Raw genomic sequence first — 20,320 nt, 5'->3', positions numbered from 1 at the left:
TAAACAGTAACACATTAACCAATAGCTAGCAAGAGAAACAGATGTCAGTCCCTCAGAAGGATCAAATTGCATGTCAAGCTGAAAGCAATAAAAACCTGCTCTGTAACTAAACAATCAGTTCAGTAAACTTTAGCAAATATTTTCCTAGCTGCTAAATTAGCAAAAACTAATCTTTCAACCATGTGAAGCACATTTTTTTTTAAAGCAACAGTGAATACCTTGACTGGCTTCTGCAAGTCACCACTACAGAGTGAATGCAAAGGGATTTTGAATGCTTTCCAACTGGGATTCAAATTGTTCTTAATTACCTGAAAAGAGAGAGAGAAGAAACTGAAAGAACAAAATTAAAAACATACCTTTTCTCCAAAGTGTATATATATAACCTATTTTAATCATTTTCCTCTTCCCAGTCTGAGTGTGAGATTATAATTGATCCTATTTCCATTTCAATATTTTACGTGCATTACCTGGAACGTTTGTGGATTTCCTTCAACATAAAGAATGATCACTTAGCTCTAAATTCTTCCCTAAGGGATGCTGTATAATGCTAATAATGGGTGGGATTTATTTTCTTTTTACTTCCCAACATATGAGAAATAAAGCTTTCAAAACCAGGCATCATGAGAAAGTTGAAGCATGCCTGTTCTTGGAGTTTTCCATTACAGTTTATTTTCAAGTGATTCTAAGCCATGTCCCATTTTTATGACACTGTGTTCTGTATTCTGAGCTTTAAAGGTTCCACAGGCACTTTGATAGAGAGAAGGTACGTCTGTAAGAGTGAGAGAGTGTAGGTGATGTCTATGCTGGCTCTTTGTAAGAGCTACTCATATTTGTCCCACTTACCCACCTTTTCCTCGTAGCCCTTCCGACCTCTCTCACTTCAGTTACTTAGCTAATTCTCTTTCAAAAGCCACAATTGAATTTGCTTTCACCACATTCTCAGACAGTGCATTCCAGATTATAATCACTTGATGCTCAAAAATGATTGACCGCATGGAACGTCTGCTTCTTTTACCAATCTCTTTAAATTGGAATCCTCTGTCTTCTGACTCTTCTTGCAATAAGAATATTCCCCGTCTGGACACCTCACAGCTTTCAACATACTATCAAATCTTTTCTATGCTCTAACAAGAACAATCCCAGCTTCTCCAATCTATCCACGTAGGTGAAATGTCTCATTCCTGAAACTATCCTTGTAGATCTTCAATGTACTTTCTCCAACACCTTCATGTACTAAAAAGCAATGTTAAGAACTGGACACAATACTCTAGTCGAGGCTGACCAGGGTTTTATAAAGGTTCATCATAATTTCATTTTTTGTACTGTATGCCTCTATTTATAAAGCCCAGAATCCTGTGTACTTAGAGTCATACAGCAAGGAAACAGACTCTTTGGTCTAACTCATCCACGCTGACCAGACATCCCAATCTGACCTAGTCTCATTTGCCAGCATTTGGTCCATATCCCTCTAAACCCTTCCCATTCGTATACCCATCCAGATGCCTTTTAAATGTTCTAATTATACCCACCTCCCCCACTTCCTCCGGCAGCTCGTTCCATGCACGCACCACCCTCTGAATGAAAATGTTACCCCTCAGGTCCTTTTTAAATACTTCCCCTCTCACCTTAAACCCGTGTCCTCTAGTTTTGGACTCCCCCACATGTCTTGACACTTGCATCATTAACAAATAGCAAAAGCACCACTATGTTTGAAAGTACCAAGTAAGCTATTAGAAATACAAAAGAAAGACTAAAGTAAAATGATCAGTGATGAAAGCAAATTGCTACCAGTTCTGCCTTAGAACAGATGTCTTACCTCTGTTCTGTGCGCTATTTGCCACTTGCCATCCTCAGTTTGTTTGTGTAACTCCAAATAAGGATCGGATTTGCCAAAGAGATCCTGACCAGCATCATGAGGAGTAATAAATTGTGAAACAATTATTGTTTCAATAGTAATAACAAATTGTAGAACAGCAACATTTTTAATTATTGATAAATTACAATGAAAATAATAACACTCCAAAGTATAAAGCCACAAAATAGTGGCAAATGGGACATCAATAAAACATTTAATGTTCTTAGATTAACTATCCAGATTCTAATAATAACACAAATTCAAATCCTAACCGTCTGAAAGTTTGAATTCCTTTATTTTGATATTTGGAATTTAGAAGCTGGTATGTGAGAGTGTGTCCTGGAGCTGTCGGGATGTTTAGAAAAAATAGTTATTGTTATCGGAAGTATAATTGGGTGAGAACAGTGGGGTATGAGAGTTGGAATAAAACTCTGACTGGAAAAATATATGTTTGGACTACATCAAACCAAAGTTTAACCTCTTGTGTTTAACATACACCACCCCCTGACCCCCCACCCTGCCACCCCCCTTATACTGGCTGGATGACTCCAGTCTTATATCATCATGGTAGACTCATAACTGTCCAATAAAAATGGGTTGGCAAACACTCAGATGTATTAAATTGCAACAACTTTATCACATGGTTTAAGAAGACTCATCATTACCTTCTCAGGGCACAGAGATGGCCAATAAATCCAAAGGCACTGATGTAATACAGGGCCTTCTTAAAACAAAATTGGAATTTTTGGAGAAACGAATGATTACCTTATTATCCAGATTCCGTGCTTGAACTTGAAGGTTAACCATTCTGTTGTCTTTCACTTCTTCTGCGAAAATCTAAGAGCCAAAATTTTTAAGCCAAGCATTAAACAATATTCATGATTCTATAATCTACTTCTGTGGCTTTCTTGTTTTAGTAACTTGCTATGATGTTTGAATGATTTCTACTTTTATTGAATCCTAACTTAAAAATTTTGAGCAGTCTATTTACTTCCTTGTTATTAGGTTTACTCACAGCCTGATTAAATTTAATTTGATGCATACCATTTTACTTGCCGTTAATTCAGAAGATATTGTATCTTTTTTGTACTTCAATAAACATTATTGACCACTAATCTTGAAAGTTACAACAGTAGTGATATTTGACCTATGACCTGCAGCAGGTGGACAAATTCCTGGCACCATATCATAGAACATGGTGTGAGATGTTGGGAGAATGGCAGCTAGCTCAGTTGCCTTGACAGTTGTGTGGATCAAATTAAACACCAACAGCATGGGGTTCAATCCCCATTTTAGCTGAACGAGACTTGTGGCTTGCCTCCTCACCTCATCAGTACCATGAAAAGCACAACACTTAGCTGTCATTCACCAATCAGTAAGGACCTGGTTTTGGCCAGAGGACTGAAGAACATGATATTGCGACAGTTTTGGAATTAAAAATCACTCAGGTGGTTTACTTTTGACTAAAATTCTAAGTTTCAAGAGTACACTGATGTACGCCCCAACAGATGAACAATAGTGCTTTTGCCCTAAGGGTGAATAACAGAGATTAATTAGTGCTTTCAAATAAAAAGTACATTTAAACCTTTAAACAAATGCACCTTGCTGAATCATTGGTTGAGCTACAAAAGATAATTTTAAAGCTTTCAAGCAGTTACATAATTAAAAAATTGCCTGAAACATTGCCACAATACTTTACGTAATTTGAACATTGCAATGCCTTAATACACATGCCATTTGCAGCATAGAGAATGTCTAAACCAGATTAGGTCTTTACCGAGATTACTCCTTTCCCTGCAAGCTTTCCGTTTTTCAGCATTAGTGGTCTCATCAGTTTCTTACTTGAGACAATCTGTCAAAACAATGAACCATTATCAGAATTACGATAAGCTATTAATACACATGGTACAACTGTTCACAAAAGAAAATTTCACAATAGCAGCTAAAATTTAAAAGGAATGGGCAATAAATGCTGCCTAGCTGGCAACACCCTCATCCTGTTAATGAATAAAAAAGAAACTATTGTGGTACCAAAGGAAAGACAGGCAGCACAACGGACTAGTACACTCCAGATCAGTTCACACCAATAATCCCTTACCACAATACAGATTGATCATGCCACCAGGAAAGATCAAGAAATTCCCTGTAGGAAGGGGCCATATAAAAATATTGTCAGACAAGACATAGTGAATTATTCTTGCACAAAATCCTTCAAATACTGTTCTGTTAAGAAGACTGATATATTCATTAAGCACAGCAGCACTGAAAGCTTCTGTCAATTGCTATAATTTCACAAACTGATTGGCACCCTTCCATCAGCAAAATAGGATAGGAATATAGTCTCAGAGCTTGACGGGTCAGTTGGGATCATCTGCTGCATTTCTTTTCCTGGCGGAACAAACTGATTCTGGAAAGGTAAAGTCTGCCACTTGTGTCACAAATGAAACGGTCTTTTCCTGCTGGTGTGGGTTGATCTCTGTTCACACACTGTTCACAGGGCTTAATTCTGCTTTGGCGTCTTTGGCAATACATGTCATTGCAAAGACAAATTCCTGTCCAATTGAGTCGATCATCAGCTAGAGAGTTCCCTGTTTGTTGCAGTTATGTTGAGGATTTTTATGTTTCTTTTGACAGTATCCTTGAATCGGAGCTTTGGGTGCCCTGATTTCTGTGCACAGATGTATGTCAAACAGGTCTAAAGACAAAAAAAATGCTCTTCAGCCCATCTGGTCTGTGCCTGTCAAAAACAATTACCTAACTATTTAGTCTAATCCCATTTTCTGGCACTTGGCCCATAGCCTTGCATGCCTTGGTATCGCAAATGGGCATCTAAATACTTTAATATTATGAGGCATTCTACCTCCCTTACAGGCAAGTTCTGGGGTAAAAAAAAAAAAAATTTCCTCACATTCCCTCTAAATCTCTTGCCCCCTACCTTAAATCTATGCTCCTTTGTCATTGATTCCTTCAACAAGGAGAAAGGTCCTTCCTGTCTACCCTATCCATGCCCCTCAATTTTATACATCTTAATCATGTACGTGGGAGAACTTCCACAGGAAGTGTTGGATGCAGGTACAATTACAATGTTTAAAAGACATTTGGATAAGTACGTCAATAAGAAAAAGATTTGGAGGGATATGAGCCAGGCAGGTGGGACTAGTTTAGTTTGGGAAACTGGTCGACATTGATTGGTTGGATCGAATAGTCTGTGTCTGTGCAATATGGCCATGTACCCTTCAGTCTCTTCTGCTTCCAGGAAAACAACCGCAGTCCAGGTATGATACATATCAGCTGTCCACGTGCTACTACTTTTCCACCTGGGATAACGGTGATGCTGACCTTTGCTCTTGTTTGCTTGCCCACATTTGAGGGCTCAGTAGAAACACGTTTATGGTTTCTATGCTGCCAGGTCCTCAGGCCTCAAAACACTCGGACTGCAATAGAGGCAAACGGGAGGCTTCATTCTTGGCCTTGCTACTGTGGCTGATCTAAATCCAAGTGCAATCCAGCCACTGTCAAAAGAGCATTATTAATATTAACCTAGCTTTTGACACCTTTACATTTTAAAGGTAATAAAAATCAATATTACACTTCATTCATTCATAAAGCATCAAATGAAGGGGAGACAGTGGTGTAGCAGTAATGTGATTGGACTAGTATTCTAGAGGCCCAGGTTTCTGTTCTGTGAACATAAGTTCACAGAATTTTAAAAATAATCAATTGACAACATCTGGAATTGAAAGCCAGTCTCAGTAATGGTGTCCATGAAATTGTCATCATAGCATCCCTACAGTGTGGAAGCAGGCCATTCGGCCCATCGAGTCCACACCGAGCATCTCACTCAAACTCACCACGGGCAATTTAGCATGGTGAATCCACCTAACCTGCACACGTTTGGACTGTGGGAGGAAACTGGAGCACCCGGAGGAAACCCACGCAGACACTGGGAGAATGTCTGTGTGGAGTCTGCTCAGTCACCCGAAGCTGGATTCGAATCCTTGTCCCTGGGGCTGTGAAGCTGCAGTGCTAACCACTCAGCTACCGTGCCATCACTGATTGTTGTTAACAAGCCATCTGGTTCATGAATGGCCTTTAGGGAAAGAGATCTGCCATCTTTACCTGGTCTAACCTGCATGTGATTATGATTGATCCTTAACTGCCCTCTGAAATGTCCAAGCAAGCCACTCAGTTCAAGGGCGATTAAGAGTGGGCAATGCATGCTGGCCTCACCAGTGAAACAGCAAAAACAATAAGCAATGGTTTTTATAATCGGTCCATCCTTTCAATTTGGCTTGATATCTCAATACAACAAAGTCCAAATTAAGGGATACCAGAGAAAATTATGTAATTAATTCCAACTTACGTTGGTCTTCAAGATTGGCAGGGCATAGCTGCCGCTGAACAATGAGCTGCCTTCAAAGAGAAAATAGCTTGAGTACAATTTAAGTACATCACCATGAACAATGATAGAGGTAGATAGTAAGGAGACTTGAGAACCAGGCTGACTGCAGAATGTCCAAGAGTTGATTCTTCAACACCACATGCTAAATTCTTTTACATAGGTACAAAATGACATAAGGTCCTCCCATTGAGGACTGTTATGAAACGGATCATTCAGCTTTTACAGAAATGTTTCTACAGTAGACATATTACCCCTTAAACACAACAGCAGCAGCAATTAAAACAATGCTGCGATTAAAATGTTAAAATCCGAAGGATATATTCTTGTGATTAATAGATCCAAAACCAGTGGCTGAGTATCTGATTTCCTGATAAACATGTTCCAATGTGTGCCACAGCCTGACGACAGACCTAAAATATGGGGTAGAGTCTGCATCAGAAGATGTGGTGTCTCAACAGCCAAAGAGACAGCCCATGAGAGATCACCACTGCCTCGTTTTGGGTAGGCCCACAGGCCACTCAGACAATGGGGAGGCCAGCAGTAGGTGTGCAGCAGAGTCAGACACTCGTTGGGGTGGGGGAAAGAGATCTCACCCACCAAGAACTGCCAGCCTCTCATGGTCAACAGTGACAATGCGGAGATCAAGGCTTCAGAGTCGCAGGACCATAATGACCCAGGCCAAAAGGTAACTCATGAAAGGAGAAGTTTTACAGGAATGGGAAGGGCAGGGAGTTATAAGGGGGAAGGGGCAGGGCAGGTCCCTGCTCCTGCAACACCCCACCTACTGATGTTGTTTCACACCGTAAGACACTGAGTGCCTTTGATCAAAAGAAACTCCTTCCCCACCCCGATGGAGGACCTGAAAAGACGGTCGCACAGAGGTAGTTACTACACACAATACATAGCAACATGCCCAGCTACAAATGGGTTCAAGGTATTGCAGATGTTTTCAAATCAGAGATGTTATTACACACCTTTGGAGCAGATGAGAATTAAACATTGGCCTCCTGGCTCAGAGGTAGGGACACTATCACTGCCAAAGGGTCCCTACAACCGAGTTAAAAAAAGCAGGGATGCCAGATGAGGCCCGTAAATGGTCTTTAAACAGCCACTTAATATCATTCATTAACTGCAGTGAGAGGTCACTTAGATACTTTTCCACAACCCACACACAAAACTTAACTGTGGTGAAGGCAAAAAAAATGGATTGCAGTGGCTGGGGATTGGGGGCAGGTGGGAGAGTGTAGTTCGGGTACTATCCCAGGTCCTGAATGTCTTCATCCAACTTTTATCTTTAAAGCACCCTTCTTACTGGCCTCTTGAAATCTACCCTAAACTAACTCCAATTTAAAACCATTTCATTCTCCACCTCAAACATTATCTAAATACGGAGATGTTACTCAATTGATGCTGCAGGATAAAGCCATTCATGGTTAGGATTAGATGATTTATTTAAAGACGGGGAGGAGTTGGGCAGTAAAGACAATTAATGAACAGTGGTGGAGCTAGAGGAACATAGCAGGCCAGGCAGCATCAGAGAAGCAGGTAAGTTGACGTTTTGGGTCAGAACCCTTCTTCAGAAAAGGGCCTTGACCCGAAATGTCAACTTTCCTGCTCCTCTGCTACATGGCCTGCTGTGTTCCTCTAGCTCCACACTTTGCTATCTCTGATATCTTTGTTATCTCCAGCATCTGCAATTCTTGCTATCTCTCTGATGAACAATGGCAGACATTTTAGAAGAAAAGTAGCTCATGACTCCCAACAAAGATATATTCCAGTGAGGAAGGAGGATTCTAAGAAAGGGATAAACCAAACATGGTAAACCAAGGAAGTTTAGGAATTTGCAATTAATCTTTGCCACTTGAAAGCCAAAGGATTGGGCGAGTTTTGAAAACCAAAACAAAGGGAGAAAATAAATACAGTTAAACTAACACCCAAATGCAAAATAACAGTTACTTTAAATACATAAAGTAGAAGAGGGAGGCCAAAGTGAATATAGGCCCCTTGAAAAGGAAGCTGGGGAAGAAATAACAGAGAACCAGGAAATGGCAGTACAACTGAATAAATGCTTTGTATCAATTTTCAAGTTAGAAGACACTAATAGTATTCCAAAAATACTAAGTTTGCAAGGGCAGAAGGTGGGATAAGGAAGTAATACACTGATCATCACGACAGAAAAGTTACTAGGGGAGCTAATGGATTGTATCTTAGAATTTTAAAGCCATGGTGGCTCAGCGGCTAGCACTGCTGTCTCACAGTACCAGTGACCTGGGTTCAATTCCAGCCTTGGTTGTATACTTGCCTTATTTGTCGTGCTCAAATACGCTACTTCGTATTTCTTCAAGTTGAATTCTATTTGCAACACTGTAGTGAAAGGTTGCATAACTGTCTAACATTCAAGATTACAGATCAATCTCCTTCTGCAAAATTTTAAGACAGAACTAGTTTTGCAGAGAAGGAAGTAAAATGTAGTTGCTTTACTTTTTGTCCCTGCTGAGAGCACGGCCAATCCACCTAATCGTCCATTTTTGGACTATGGAATGCCTGGTGGAAACCCATGGGGAGAATGTGTAAACTCCACACAGTCTACAGATGGACAGACAAAGGATCAGTGGGCAGGCACTTAATTTTAACTTCAAAGAGCAGATTGCTACAAAGGGAAATTATTGTTCCTATTACAGTATATTACAATATGCTCACTAGTCTCAGAACAAAAGTAAAGCAACTAAAATTTACTTCATTCTCTGCAAAACTGGTTCTGCCTTAACATTTTACAGAAGAAAATTGATTCTGTAACCTCTAGAATAGTTATACAACCTTTCACTACAAGGAAATAATGTTGCAAATGGAATTCAAATTGGAGAAATATGGAGTAATGTATTTGAGGAGATCAAGTCAAGACAAAAAAGGAATATACAATAAATTGTAGGATATTCAGAAGTGTAAAGGGGACATGGGTATGTGCAGTGGTCCATATTTGTCTGAAGGCAGTAGAAGTTAATAAATTGGGTAAGATGGTTTAAAGATCACATCTTCCAATAACCAACACAAAGATAGCTAGCTATTCTCTCCCATTATTTGCTACAATTTGTTGCCTCTAACCAGTGACTGAAAGACTGAACAATTAATGTGTCAACAGCGAAGAACTGCAAGGTTCTGGAGACCAGGAGATCAGAGATTAGGAGGACTCAGAAGCAGCAAAACAGACATCTTATTGAATACTACGGACTGTTGCTATTGAACCAATTTATTCCCACTATTTTTGCCAATCATCCATAATATCGGATTTGGTTTGTCTGCCAATCTGCGTACGGGTGTTTTTTTAAAATTCATTCATGGGATGTGGGCATTGCTGATTGGCGAGCATTCATCGTCCATTCATATATGTCCTTAAGGTTATGGGGCTGATTTGCCTTCTTAAATTGTTGCAGTCAATTTGCTATAGGGAGATCCACAATGCCATTAGGGAGGGAATTCCAGGATTTTGACCTCATGTCACTGAAGGAATGGCGATATATTTCTAAGTCAGGATGCTGAGTGGTTTTGAGGGCAACTTGCAAGTGGTGGTGTCCCATGCATCTGCTGTCCTTGTCCTTTTTAATAGTAGTGGTCGTGGATTTGGAAGGAGCACTGATGAAAGTCTGCAGTGCATCATGTAGGTGGCTCGCACTGCAGCTATGAATTTCAGTGGTGAAGGAAGGGAATGTTTATGGAGCTAGTGCCAATCAAGCAGGCTGCTGGTGTCCTGGATGGTGTCAAATTTCCTGATGGTTGTTGGAGCTGTACTCATCTAGGCAGGTGGGAAGTATTCCATCACACCCCTAACTTCTGCTTTGTAGCTTGTGGACAGGCTTTGGGGATTCAGGACGGGAGTTACTTGCTGCTGGATTCCTAGCCTCTAACCTGCTCTGTATTTATATGGTTTGTCCAGTTCAGTTTCTGGTTAATGATAACCCCAAGGATGTTGATAGTGGGAATTCAGTGATGGTAACACCATTGAATGTCAATTTCTTTTGTTGGAGATGGTCATTGCCTGACACTTACATGGCACAAATGTGACTTGCCAGTTGTCAGCTTATACTTAGATATTGTCCAGGTCTTGCTATTATTGGAGTCTGGACTGCCTCAGCATTTGAGGGATCATGAATGGTGCTGAACTTCATGTGCTGCTGATTGCATACCCACACTTCTGACTTTACGATGGAAGGAAGGTCATTGCTTCGCACCTGAAGTTGGTTGGGTACTAGGACATTTCTGAGGAACTCCTGCTGAGATGGCCTGGAGCTGAGACGGCCTGGAGCTGAGACAACTGATCTCCACCAACCAGAACAGTCTTTCTTTGTGCTAAGTATGACTTCATTGGGGTTTAGGAAGGGAATAGAAGTCTGCTAGCTTAAGCTCTATGTTGATAATTCGATTTTATTTAGAATGTTTGGTTAGAAGTGATAAATAGCAAGTCATGGTACATATAGAAACCTAAACCATGCTTCTTTTTTGTTATCCTGAGTCCATCTCACATTGAGGATTTTGAGTACTTTGATTAAACCTTTTAACTTTTATCACAACCTCAGGAATTGTGGGATTCAAATATCACACTTCCCAAGCAGGATGTAAACCACTATTATGGAATATAGTATCTTCTTTAGCCACAATGGGGAATACAAAAGCAGGGTGGTCCTGCTAGGATTGTATATACCACAGTTTGAGTATTGATCACTGCAATACGGCAAGGACATGACCATACTGGAGAGATGGTACAGAAGAGATTTACTAGGATGTACCATAAAGAGTTTTAAACAGAGGAATGATTGAATAGGCTCTGGTTATTTTCTTTGTAACAGAATAGGCTGTGGTAAGATGTGGTGGTGATGTGTAAATTGAGGGCCCTGGATACAGTAGTTAAGAAGGACCCATTTCTGAGAGTAGGGAGGTCAATAACCGAGATAATTAGGAGAGTTGTGGAGAAGTACTTTCACCACATCTAGAACTCACCCCCCAAAAAGCTGCTCAAGATAGAAAGCTTCATCAGGCATAGTACTTAGATGGCTGGATAATTGGACAGTTGTTTGGTCACCATGGACAAGATGAGCTCAATAGCCTCCCTCTATGTTGTATTTGTCTACATTTCTATGCCTAAGGTACACAGCTCAATTCCAGAACAATTAATTGTTAATTCCTTGGGTTGTTAGTGGTTTAATTTAAATCTGGGATTTTAACACACACAAGACTGTATGTTCCACATACAAATATTGAAAGATAGGCAGATTTGAAACAGAAGAGCAGCAAAGAAAGCAAATTAAAATTTCTGATGATGGATAATTGCTAAGAACAGAATCTGGAAAAGATTGAAAAAGCATTCTTGGCTTTATACCAAAACAGCTTTGAACCATGTCACACCAGACATATTAAAAGTTTTATGATCTCGATGATTGGAAGTGCAAAGCAAGTAGTCCAATCTTAAAAAGAAATGAAATTGAAAGAAGATTTTTTGACACTGCCAGAGAGAGAAGTTGCTTTCAAGGCAGAAAAATATCGAAGATGCCAAGCTCGGATTAAAATAGTAACTCAACCAAATCAATTCTCAAAGAGGGATTGTAGAGAAAACAAAACAGCTGGGTCAATAGGAGGCCTAGTTCAGTGATTGAACACAATGACATACTCCACAATGAGAAACAGAGACAGAGACAGACACAGGTTTTTTTGCCTTTCATGAGAAGTATTTCACTGGCTAGGTTAAAACTTTTTGCCAATCCCTAATTGCATTAACGGAGTGGCTTGCTAGACCATTCCAGAGGTCATTTCAGAGTCAACCACATTGCTGTGATCTGGAGAGTCCCATACAAGCCAGATTGGGCAAGTTTGACAGATTTCCTTCCCTAAAAAGAAATGAGGCAAAAAAATGAGGTCATGCGAAGATTAGTGATGGTTTCTTACCAGTGCCACACGCTAGTCAGAGTAGAAGTAGCAGAATGTATCAGATGAATGCATGGCTGGAGAGATGGTGCGAAAGAGAACATTTCAGATTCCTGGGACATTGGAACAAGTTCTGGAGGAGATGGGGCCAGTACAAGCTGGACAGGTTGCACCTAGGCAGGACTGTAATGGATGTCGTGGAGGTGCACTTACTGGTGCAGTTGTTGTGGGGGGGGGGGGGGGGTGGGGGGGTGCCTTAAACTAAAATGGAATGGGATGGGATCCTGTATAGGGAGGCAGAAGTAACGGAAACAACAAAAAGACAAGAAGAAATAAGAGAAAAGAGACAGGCAGAGAATTCAAGAGCAAAGACTAAACAGGGTCACAGTGCAAAATAAATGTGAACAGGACTAAATGTCAAAAAGAAAAGACTGAAGGGTCTTGTGTCTTAATGTGTGGAGCAATAGCAATAAAGTGAATGAATTGCTGTAAATCCTCTGAACCTGCAAGATCATGATTTGCAAATTTGCCTATCTACACCAAAAAGTATGCAACAAAATTCAACATTTGCAAGCAAACCTCGTGCTATTTTTAACTCATTTTTAAATGAGCTCCACAGTCGCAAATTTCATCCTATTCCGGGGTCTCAGGAACGGAACCCTTGCACATATGGAGGAATGACTGCAGTTCCGCAAATAGATATACACGAGTATGATATGGTTGGGATTACAGAGACGTAGCCACAGGGTGACCAGGCACAGGAACTGAAAATCCAAGGGTATTGAGTTTTTAGAAGGGACAGACAAAAATGAAAAGGAGGTGGAATAGCATTAAAAGAGGTCATCAGAGCAATATTGAGGAAGGATATCAGCTCTGGTGAAGTACAGTCCATATTAGGTACGGCTTAGAGACACAAAGTGGCAGAAAACAATTGTGGACATTGGATATAGACCCTTGAACTTCAGCAGTAATGTTGTGAAGACGTTAAAGAGGAAAACAGAGACGTAAGCGACAAAGGTGAAGCTGTAATTATGGGTGACTTTAATATGCATATGGATTGGACAAATCCAATCAGTAACAATGCTGCAGCAGAAGAATTCTTGGATTGTGTAAGAGGTGGTTTCTGGAATCAATTTACCAAGGTACCAACTGGAGAACAGGCCATTTTAGATTAGGTATTGTGTAATGAGAAAGACATAATTAGCAATCTAGTGGTGTGAGGACCCTTGGGGAACAGTGCCATAATATAACAGAATTCTTCATTAACAGAAGGAGTGACACACACTTTATTTAGAGTCAGGAGTTTTAGAATCAAGTAAACTATGATAAAAAGTATGAACTGGCTATGATGAATTGGAGAACATTTATTAAAAGGGATGTGGAGTGGATAGACAGTGGCAAACATTTAAAGAGTGCAGGAATGAACCACAACAATTGTTCATGTTTGTTTGGCACAAAAACGAAACAGGTTAGGTGCATGACCATGACCAGCAAGGGAAACTAGGGATATTGTTAGATCCAAGAGAGGGAATACAGCTTGGCTATAAAAAGCAGCAGACCTGAAGTTTGGGAGTGGTTTACATTTCAAGAGAGGAGGTAAAGGGAATTTGTTAAGGAGGAAGGGAACAGTAAATTTGCAGGGACCACACAAACCAGTTATAAAAGCTTCTGTAGGCATCTGAAGAGAAAAAGATTAGTTAAGACAATGTAGGTTGTTTATGTCCAGCAACAGGGTACAGGGAGAAAGTAAGAACAGGATACCGAGTTGCGATCATCAGCCATGATTATATTGCATGGTGGAGCAGGCTCACAGAGCTAAATGACCTACTCCTGCTTCTATTACTGACAATAGGTTTCACTTCCACATTTTAAATTAATTATAACTTCCATTTATATTTCTCCAGTTATCATGGTAGGATATGGAGATGGTAAGAACTGCAGATGGTAGAGTCCGAGATAACAGTGTGGAGTTGGATGAACACAGCAGGCCAGACAGCATCAGAGGAACAGGAAAGCTGATGTTTCGGGTCGGGGCCCTTCTTCATCTATGGTAAAATATGGACCTGGGATACTTCACAACTTTGATAACTGTTCAAAATTCGATCAGCAATAATTCTTTCTGGAATAAACTGTTTCCTGAGATGAAAGGAACAAAGAGCAACTGTTACAAAGGAATTAAAAACAACATGCTAACTAACCATCGCTGGAAAGAAGGAGCTGAAGCAACATAAAAAAGCTGTTTTCTGGGAGGTAAGACAGTTAACACTGAATGTGACAAGAAATGAGCAAGTTGTGGTGCAGAGCTAATGTCCCTACCTGAACCAGGAGACCCAGATTCAAGTCCCACCTGCTCCAAAGGTGTGTAATAACATCTCTGAACAGATTAATTAGAAAAATAGGTGAAATCAAAAAGAAAAGGATAGAAGCCACAGACTTGATAACCCCAGAAGTGCAATCAATGTTGTAGATGAACGGACTTAAAAGGATCATCAATAATGTCACATAAGAAACTTCACCAGACAGAAAATCCTAAAAGAATTCAATTTCAGGATGCTTTGTTAGCAGAACTCGAGAACGACACAGCACAAGGATTGAACCCTAGACATCCAGAGACAGGGCTGTTGGTTGGAATTGTAGCTAATTTCCACCAATAAATCAGGCAATAGTTAAGTTGAGTTGTGAGGCTTATCATGCTGACTCGAGAGATCTTATTTTTGTTGCTACTTGCAATAAAGTTGAAGTAATTGTTTCAATACTTGATTGAGAGATTTCTTAGGTAGCCAAATTAAAATTTGCTTATGGTAATTTACGTACAACAACTTACGCTCTCAAAACAATAGACTCTGAATAACTATTCCTGAGAGGTAGCGTTCACCATAGTGCAGTTGAATAATGTCCATATAATTCAACTAGAATCCTAAGTTACATTATGCTTAGCACAATTAAAAAAAAAAGTCCAAGATGGTGATAATGCTGAACACATATACTGCATGTTCAATGAGGCATGAAGTAAGTTATCGTACTGTTTGTAACCATTACTTCAATAATTCACCTTTGTATGTGTACAGTTGGGAAGTACAACTTGGTATGATCATTTCTTTCTTGGGTTTTGGCAAGCAAAGAGGTAAATGATGTTCAATCAATGCTGCATTTTCATTTTATTCATATTTGTTTAACTTAGGGCAAAAATGGGTAAAAGAGATTTTGAGGTTGAAATTTTGCTTTGAAGAAAAGTTCTAAATGTCAACAATTTCTGATTACTGAATGACCCAGAATAATGAAGTTCCTAAAATATTTGAAACAAGGAACTGCAACAAAAACATTCTATTTACCTGTCCCAGGGTGCATTCAAAATGTCCCAGGAAGTCATCATCTTTCAAGTCAATTGTTTTGTTGTCAATATCATAAATTCCAAACTTCAATTTCTGAACCTGCTCAAAGTAGTAATCCACAAGGAATCTCTTTGAGAATTTTGGGGCGAGGCAGTTTTTAACTCTCTCTGTCCGATCAATCTAAAAAAAAAATACATCCCAAGTTAATAAACAAAATTAAATCAAAAAGAATAAAACAAATATATGCAGGTACTAGATACCTTCAAATTACACAAAGTTATTAACTAGAGGGTTGCTAAGGCAAATAAGCCACACCTCGCTGAAAAAACAGGTTTTAACAATGCATACTATTGTTAACGCATATATCAGGATGCTAGTTCAGGGTTACAAACTTAGTTATGAATCTTCAAAATCTGTTAGCTGATACCTTATAGAGGTGTATAAAATCTTGAAGGGCATGGACAAACTAAATAGGCAAGGTCTTGTCTCCAGGGTGGGGGAGTCCAAAACTAGAGGGCATAGATTTTAGGTGAGAGAGGAAAGCTATTAAAAAAAAGGGACCTAGGGACAACATTTTCATGCAGAAATTGATATGTACACTGAATGAGCTGCCAGAGGAAGTGGTGGATGCTAGCACGAAAACAACAACATTTAAAGGTCATTTAGATGGGTACATGGATAGGAAGGGCTCAGAGGGATATGGGCAAAATGCTGCAAATGGGACAAATTTATACAGGGTATCTGGTAGGCATGGACAAGTTGGACCAAGAGGTGTATTTCCATGCATATATCTCTATGGCTCTAAGTCATGCACCCATTTGCCACAGAACAATATTGAAAATTGCTAACGTTATGTCAATCCATCACCCTGGTCTGGAAAGGGAATATTTTAAACAACCAAGTCTCATTCTAGCATGTGGTTGCATTTGAAAACTTCAGAACGTCCAAAATTTACACTTAATGTTATTACTTCTTGCTTCAAATGTCTCTCTCCGTGTAAGATTATCTAATTCACCCTCCTTCGTGGTCATTTCTCTTATTTCCTTCACAATCCATGGTTAATCTCAATCCATCACCTAGATCCCCTTTCTCTTATTCTTTAAATTCAAAATTCTTAACAGACAACTTCCCTTTCAATTGTTAATTCTACCCAAGAGCTCTCTTAAAACTTCCAGGATCTTGACGATTCCTTCAATTCTCTTGCAGCCAAAGTAAGGTGTGCTCCAGCTCTTAGGAATTCACTTTGATTTACCTCAGTGCTCCTGTTATTATCCAAGGTGTAAGATTTTTGGGGCCTCTCTGCTAATACTTGGCCAGGAGACCCTCCACTCAATATTTCCTTGCTCAGTTGCTCCAGAACCATAACAGTCTGGTTTCCAGCAGCCTTTTGCTACTAGCCTCAACTACTTCCAAGAACAAAGCTTCCAAGCTTTCTTTCCCTCTGCTTCAAACATTTAATTAACACACTTCTGCTGGTGAGAAAACAGATGAATAAACCTAATACAAAAGGGCACCTCCACTATAATCCATTCTCCTGGCAATGTGACATACTTGGGATGTCCCAAAAATTCAAACTAGTTTTTGAATACTTCAAAGAACATAGAACAGTACAGGCCCTTCAGCCCACAATGTTGTGCCGACCTATTATCCTACTCTAAGATCAAACTACCCTGCATTATACTATCATCCATGAGCCTACCCAAGAGTCGCTTAAATGTCCCTAATGTATCTGACTCCACTACCACTGCCGGCAGTGCATTCCACACACCCATCACTCTCTGTGTAAAGAACCTACCTCTGACATCTCCCCTAAACCTTCCTCCAATCACCTTAAAACTATGCCCCCTCGTGATAGCTATTTCCACCCTGGGAAAAAGTCTCCGGCTATCCACTCTATCTATGCCTCTCATCATCTTGTACACCTCTATCAAGTCACCTCTCATCCTTCTTCGCTCCAATGAGAAAAGCCGTAGCTCCCTCAACCTTTCCTCATAAGACCTGCCCTCCAGTCCAGACAGCATCCTGGTAAATCTCCTCTGCACCCTCTCTAAAGCTTCCACATCCTCCCTATAATGAGGCGACCAGAACTGAACATAATATTCCAAGTGTGGTCTAACCAGGGTTTTGTAGAGCTGCAGCATAACCTCGCAGCTCTTAAACTCAATCCCCCCTGCCAATGAAAGCCAACACACCAAATGCCTTTGTAACAACCCTATCAACTTGGGTAACAACTTTGAGGGATCTATGGATGTGGACCCCAAGATCCCTCTGTTCCTCCACACTGCCAAGAATCCTGCCATTAACCCTGTACTCTGCATTCAAATTCGACCTTCCAAAATGAATCACTTCACACTTTTCCGGGTTGAATTCCATCTGCCACTTCTTTGCCCAACTCTGCATCCTGTCAATGTCCCGTTGCAACCTACAACAGCCTCCACACTATCCACAACTCCACCAACCTTCATGTCATCAGCAAACTTACTAACCTACCCTTCCACTTCATCATCCAAGTCAATTATAGAGCAGAGGTCCCAGAACAGATCCCTGCGGAACACCACTAGTCACCGAACTCAGGCTGAATACTTTCCATCTACTACCACCCTCTGTCTTCTACTAGACAACCAATTCAGTATCCAGACAGCCAAATTTCCCCGAATCCCATGCTTCCTTACTTTCTGAATGAGCCTACCATGGGGAACCATCCACTGTTTATCCATTGCTTTCAATATTTTTTCTTCTTCAACTTAGGACCCATATGAATATTTTAAACACCTTATGAAGATTTCCATTATCATTGTCTCACCACCAAGACTCAAAAGGTTCAATCCCCTGATCATCGGTTTTCCCAATTCCAACTCTAACCTTGTGACATAACCACAGGCTATCCCATGAACTGTAATTACTTCACATTTGTTTATCAGACTCTCAAATGCAGATTTTTTCAATTAATCTTTCAGAAATTAAAATATAAATCATTAAATTAAACACTGTAAAAACATCATCTCCAGCTGCAAACTCCATCCCTCTCTCTCTGGCAATCTTGAAAATAAATCAGCTTGTTTGCAACCTTGGTGTCAAACTTGATACTGAAATGTGTTTCCAATCAGATATATTTGTGCCATTACCCTATCTAGCCTGACTCAACTCATCTGCTGCTGAAACCCTAATTTCTGCTTTTGAACTTGATTATTTCAATGTATTTCTTGCTGCTCTCTCACCTTTTACTCTCTATAAAATAGAAATCAAACTGCCCTTAACTCATTCCAAATCCTATCCCTCCACATCACCCCAACGGTTGCTGAGCTACATTGACTCCTGATCGATTAACGTTCCGATTTTAAAATTCTCTTATCTCCAAATCCCTCAGCAGCCTTACTCTTCCATAACTCTAATCTCCACCAGTCCCATAATCTCGGAAATATCTGCTCCTCTAATTCTAGCCTCTTGAATCACCATGCTTTAATTCCACCTTACCTATCTAAGCTCAAAACTCTGAAGTCATAGAAAAATGGACTTGTGATAGTGCAGAAGGCCATTCAACTACATTTGTCCATACTTGGAAGGAACAGTTCATTTACAGCCACTCCCCTGCCTTCTTCATACAGGTCCGCACTTTCTTTCAGATAACACTCCATTTCTCTCATTACTTCCTTAAATGAATGAATCTGCCTTCATCACACACACAGACAGCACATTCCACATCCAAATCACTTCCTCAGTTAAAAAGATTTCTACATGTCATCATTGTTTTTGACATTTAAAAATGAGCTTACAGTAGCTAGAGCTGACTGGGTTTCTGGGTAGCATTAAAAGATTCAAAACCACTGAGCAAGTCTCAACATTCAGAATTCAATCAATTACATAGAATTTACAGTGCAGAAACAGGCTTTTAAACAGGATTTATCTGATCTCTACTGTTGGTTATGCTCCTCGGTTGGCCTTCTTCCAATCTATTTCAACTAACTGTATCACATATCCTCTTAGAACAGCAAGAAATTGTATCTGAGAAACATTTTTTTCATAAAGTGTGCAAGGCTGTTCACAGGAGCATTATAAAAGAAAAATTAGACATCAAGTCACAAGAGGTGCAATTAAAGATGGAGGGCATTACGCTTAGTCAAAGGAATATCTCTAGACACCGGCTGCACAATGCACATTTGCCCTTCTTATCAAGATCGGCTCTGACAAGCCAAACGGAAATGAATTATCCAATATATTAAAATAATAAGATAACTGAAGAACATAGGTCCACAAACTTTATTTCCTGTAAATGCAGCTCTTTGCAGAGATCCATTGATAAGATTCAATTTAATCTTGTCACATGTAAAACACATGGACTCCACAGAGCATTGCATTTCTTGCATTTACTAAAATCACTCGAACTACAGCTTAACACTGGCACAAACTAGTCAGGATAACTGGTCTGTTTCTGACCTATACATCCACATATAACTGTGTAATTTCTAGGACCTGATCCCACACTACATTATTCATATGTTATAATCTATAAATGTAAGTGTCTTGATTGGGCCACATTCTTCCAGTGTCTGCATGGGCTTCCACCAGGTGCACCTTTTTCCTCTCACAGTACAAACATGTGCAGGTTAGGTGGATTGGCCATGCTAAGTTGTCCTGAAGTGTCCAGGGATGTGCTGGCTAGGTGGATTAGCCAATGGGAAAAGCGGAAATAGGGTTGGAGAGTTGGTCTGGGTGGGATGCTCTTCAGGCGGTCAGTGTGGGCTCCAGAGGCCAAATGGCATCTATCTGCGCTATAGGGATTCTATGATTCTATGATGCCCAATTAGCACCAGCAAGCAT

At 40.1% G+C, this 20,320-nt stretch overlaps 1 protein-coding gene across 1 annotated transcript in view; it reads right to left on the bottom strand.

The window, feature by feature from the left end:
* Window positions 1-218: 218 nt before the first annotated feature.
* Window positions 219-20,320, bottom strand: part of LOC109914769 (copine-3-like) — a gene marked incomplete at its 3' end in the record, with an annotated part of 33,630 nt that continues 13,528 nt past the window's right edge. Inside the window, exons 4-8 of the mRNA XM_048592243.1 lie at window positions 15,503-15,682; window positions 3,633-3,707; window positions 2,621-2,692; window positions 1,817-1,900; window positions 219-308 (exon numbers count right to left, since the gene is read on the bottom strand). Coding sequence (XP_048448200.1) covers window positions 219-308; window positions 1,817-1,900; window positions 2,621-2,692; window positions 3,633-3,707; window positions 15,503-15,682 — 501 coding nt within the window. The remainder of the gene's footprint in view (window positions 309-1,816; window positions 1,901-2,620; window positions 2,693-3,632; window positions 3,708-15,502; window positions 15,683-20,320) is intronic.

Source organism: Rhincodon typus, unplaced genomic scaffold (genome assembly GCF_021869965.1).
Source record: "Rhincodon typus isolate 14 unplaced genomic scaffold, sRhiTyp1.1 hic_rhity00000877, whole genome shotgun sequence".
Lineage (NCBI taxonomy): Eukaryota > Metazoa > Chordata > Chondrichthyes > Orectolobiformes > Rhincodontidae > Rhincodon > Rhincodon typus.
This window is presented reverse-complemented; position numbering and strand designations above follow the sequence as displayed.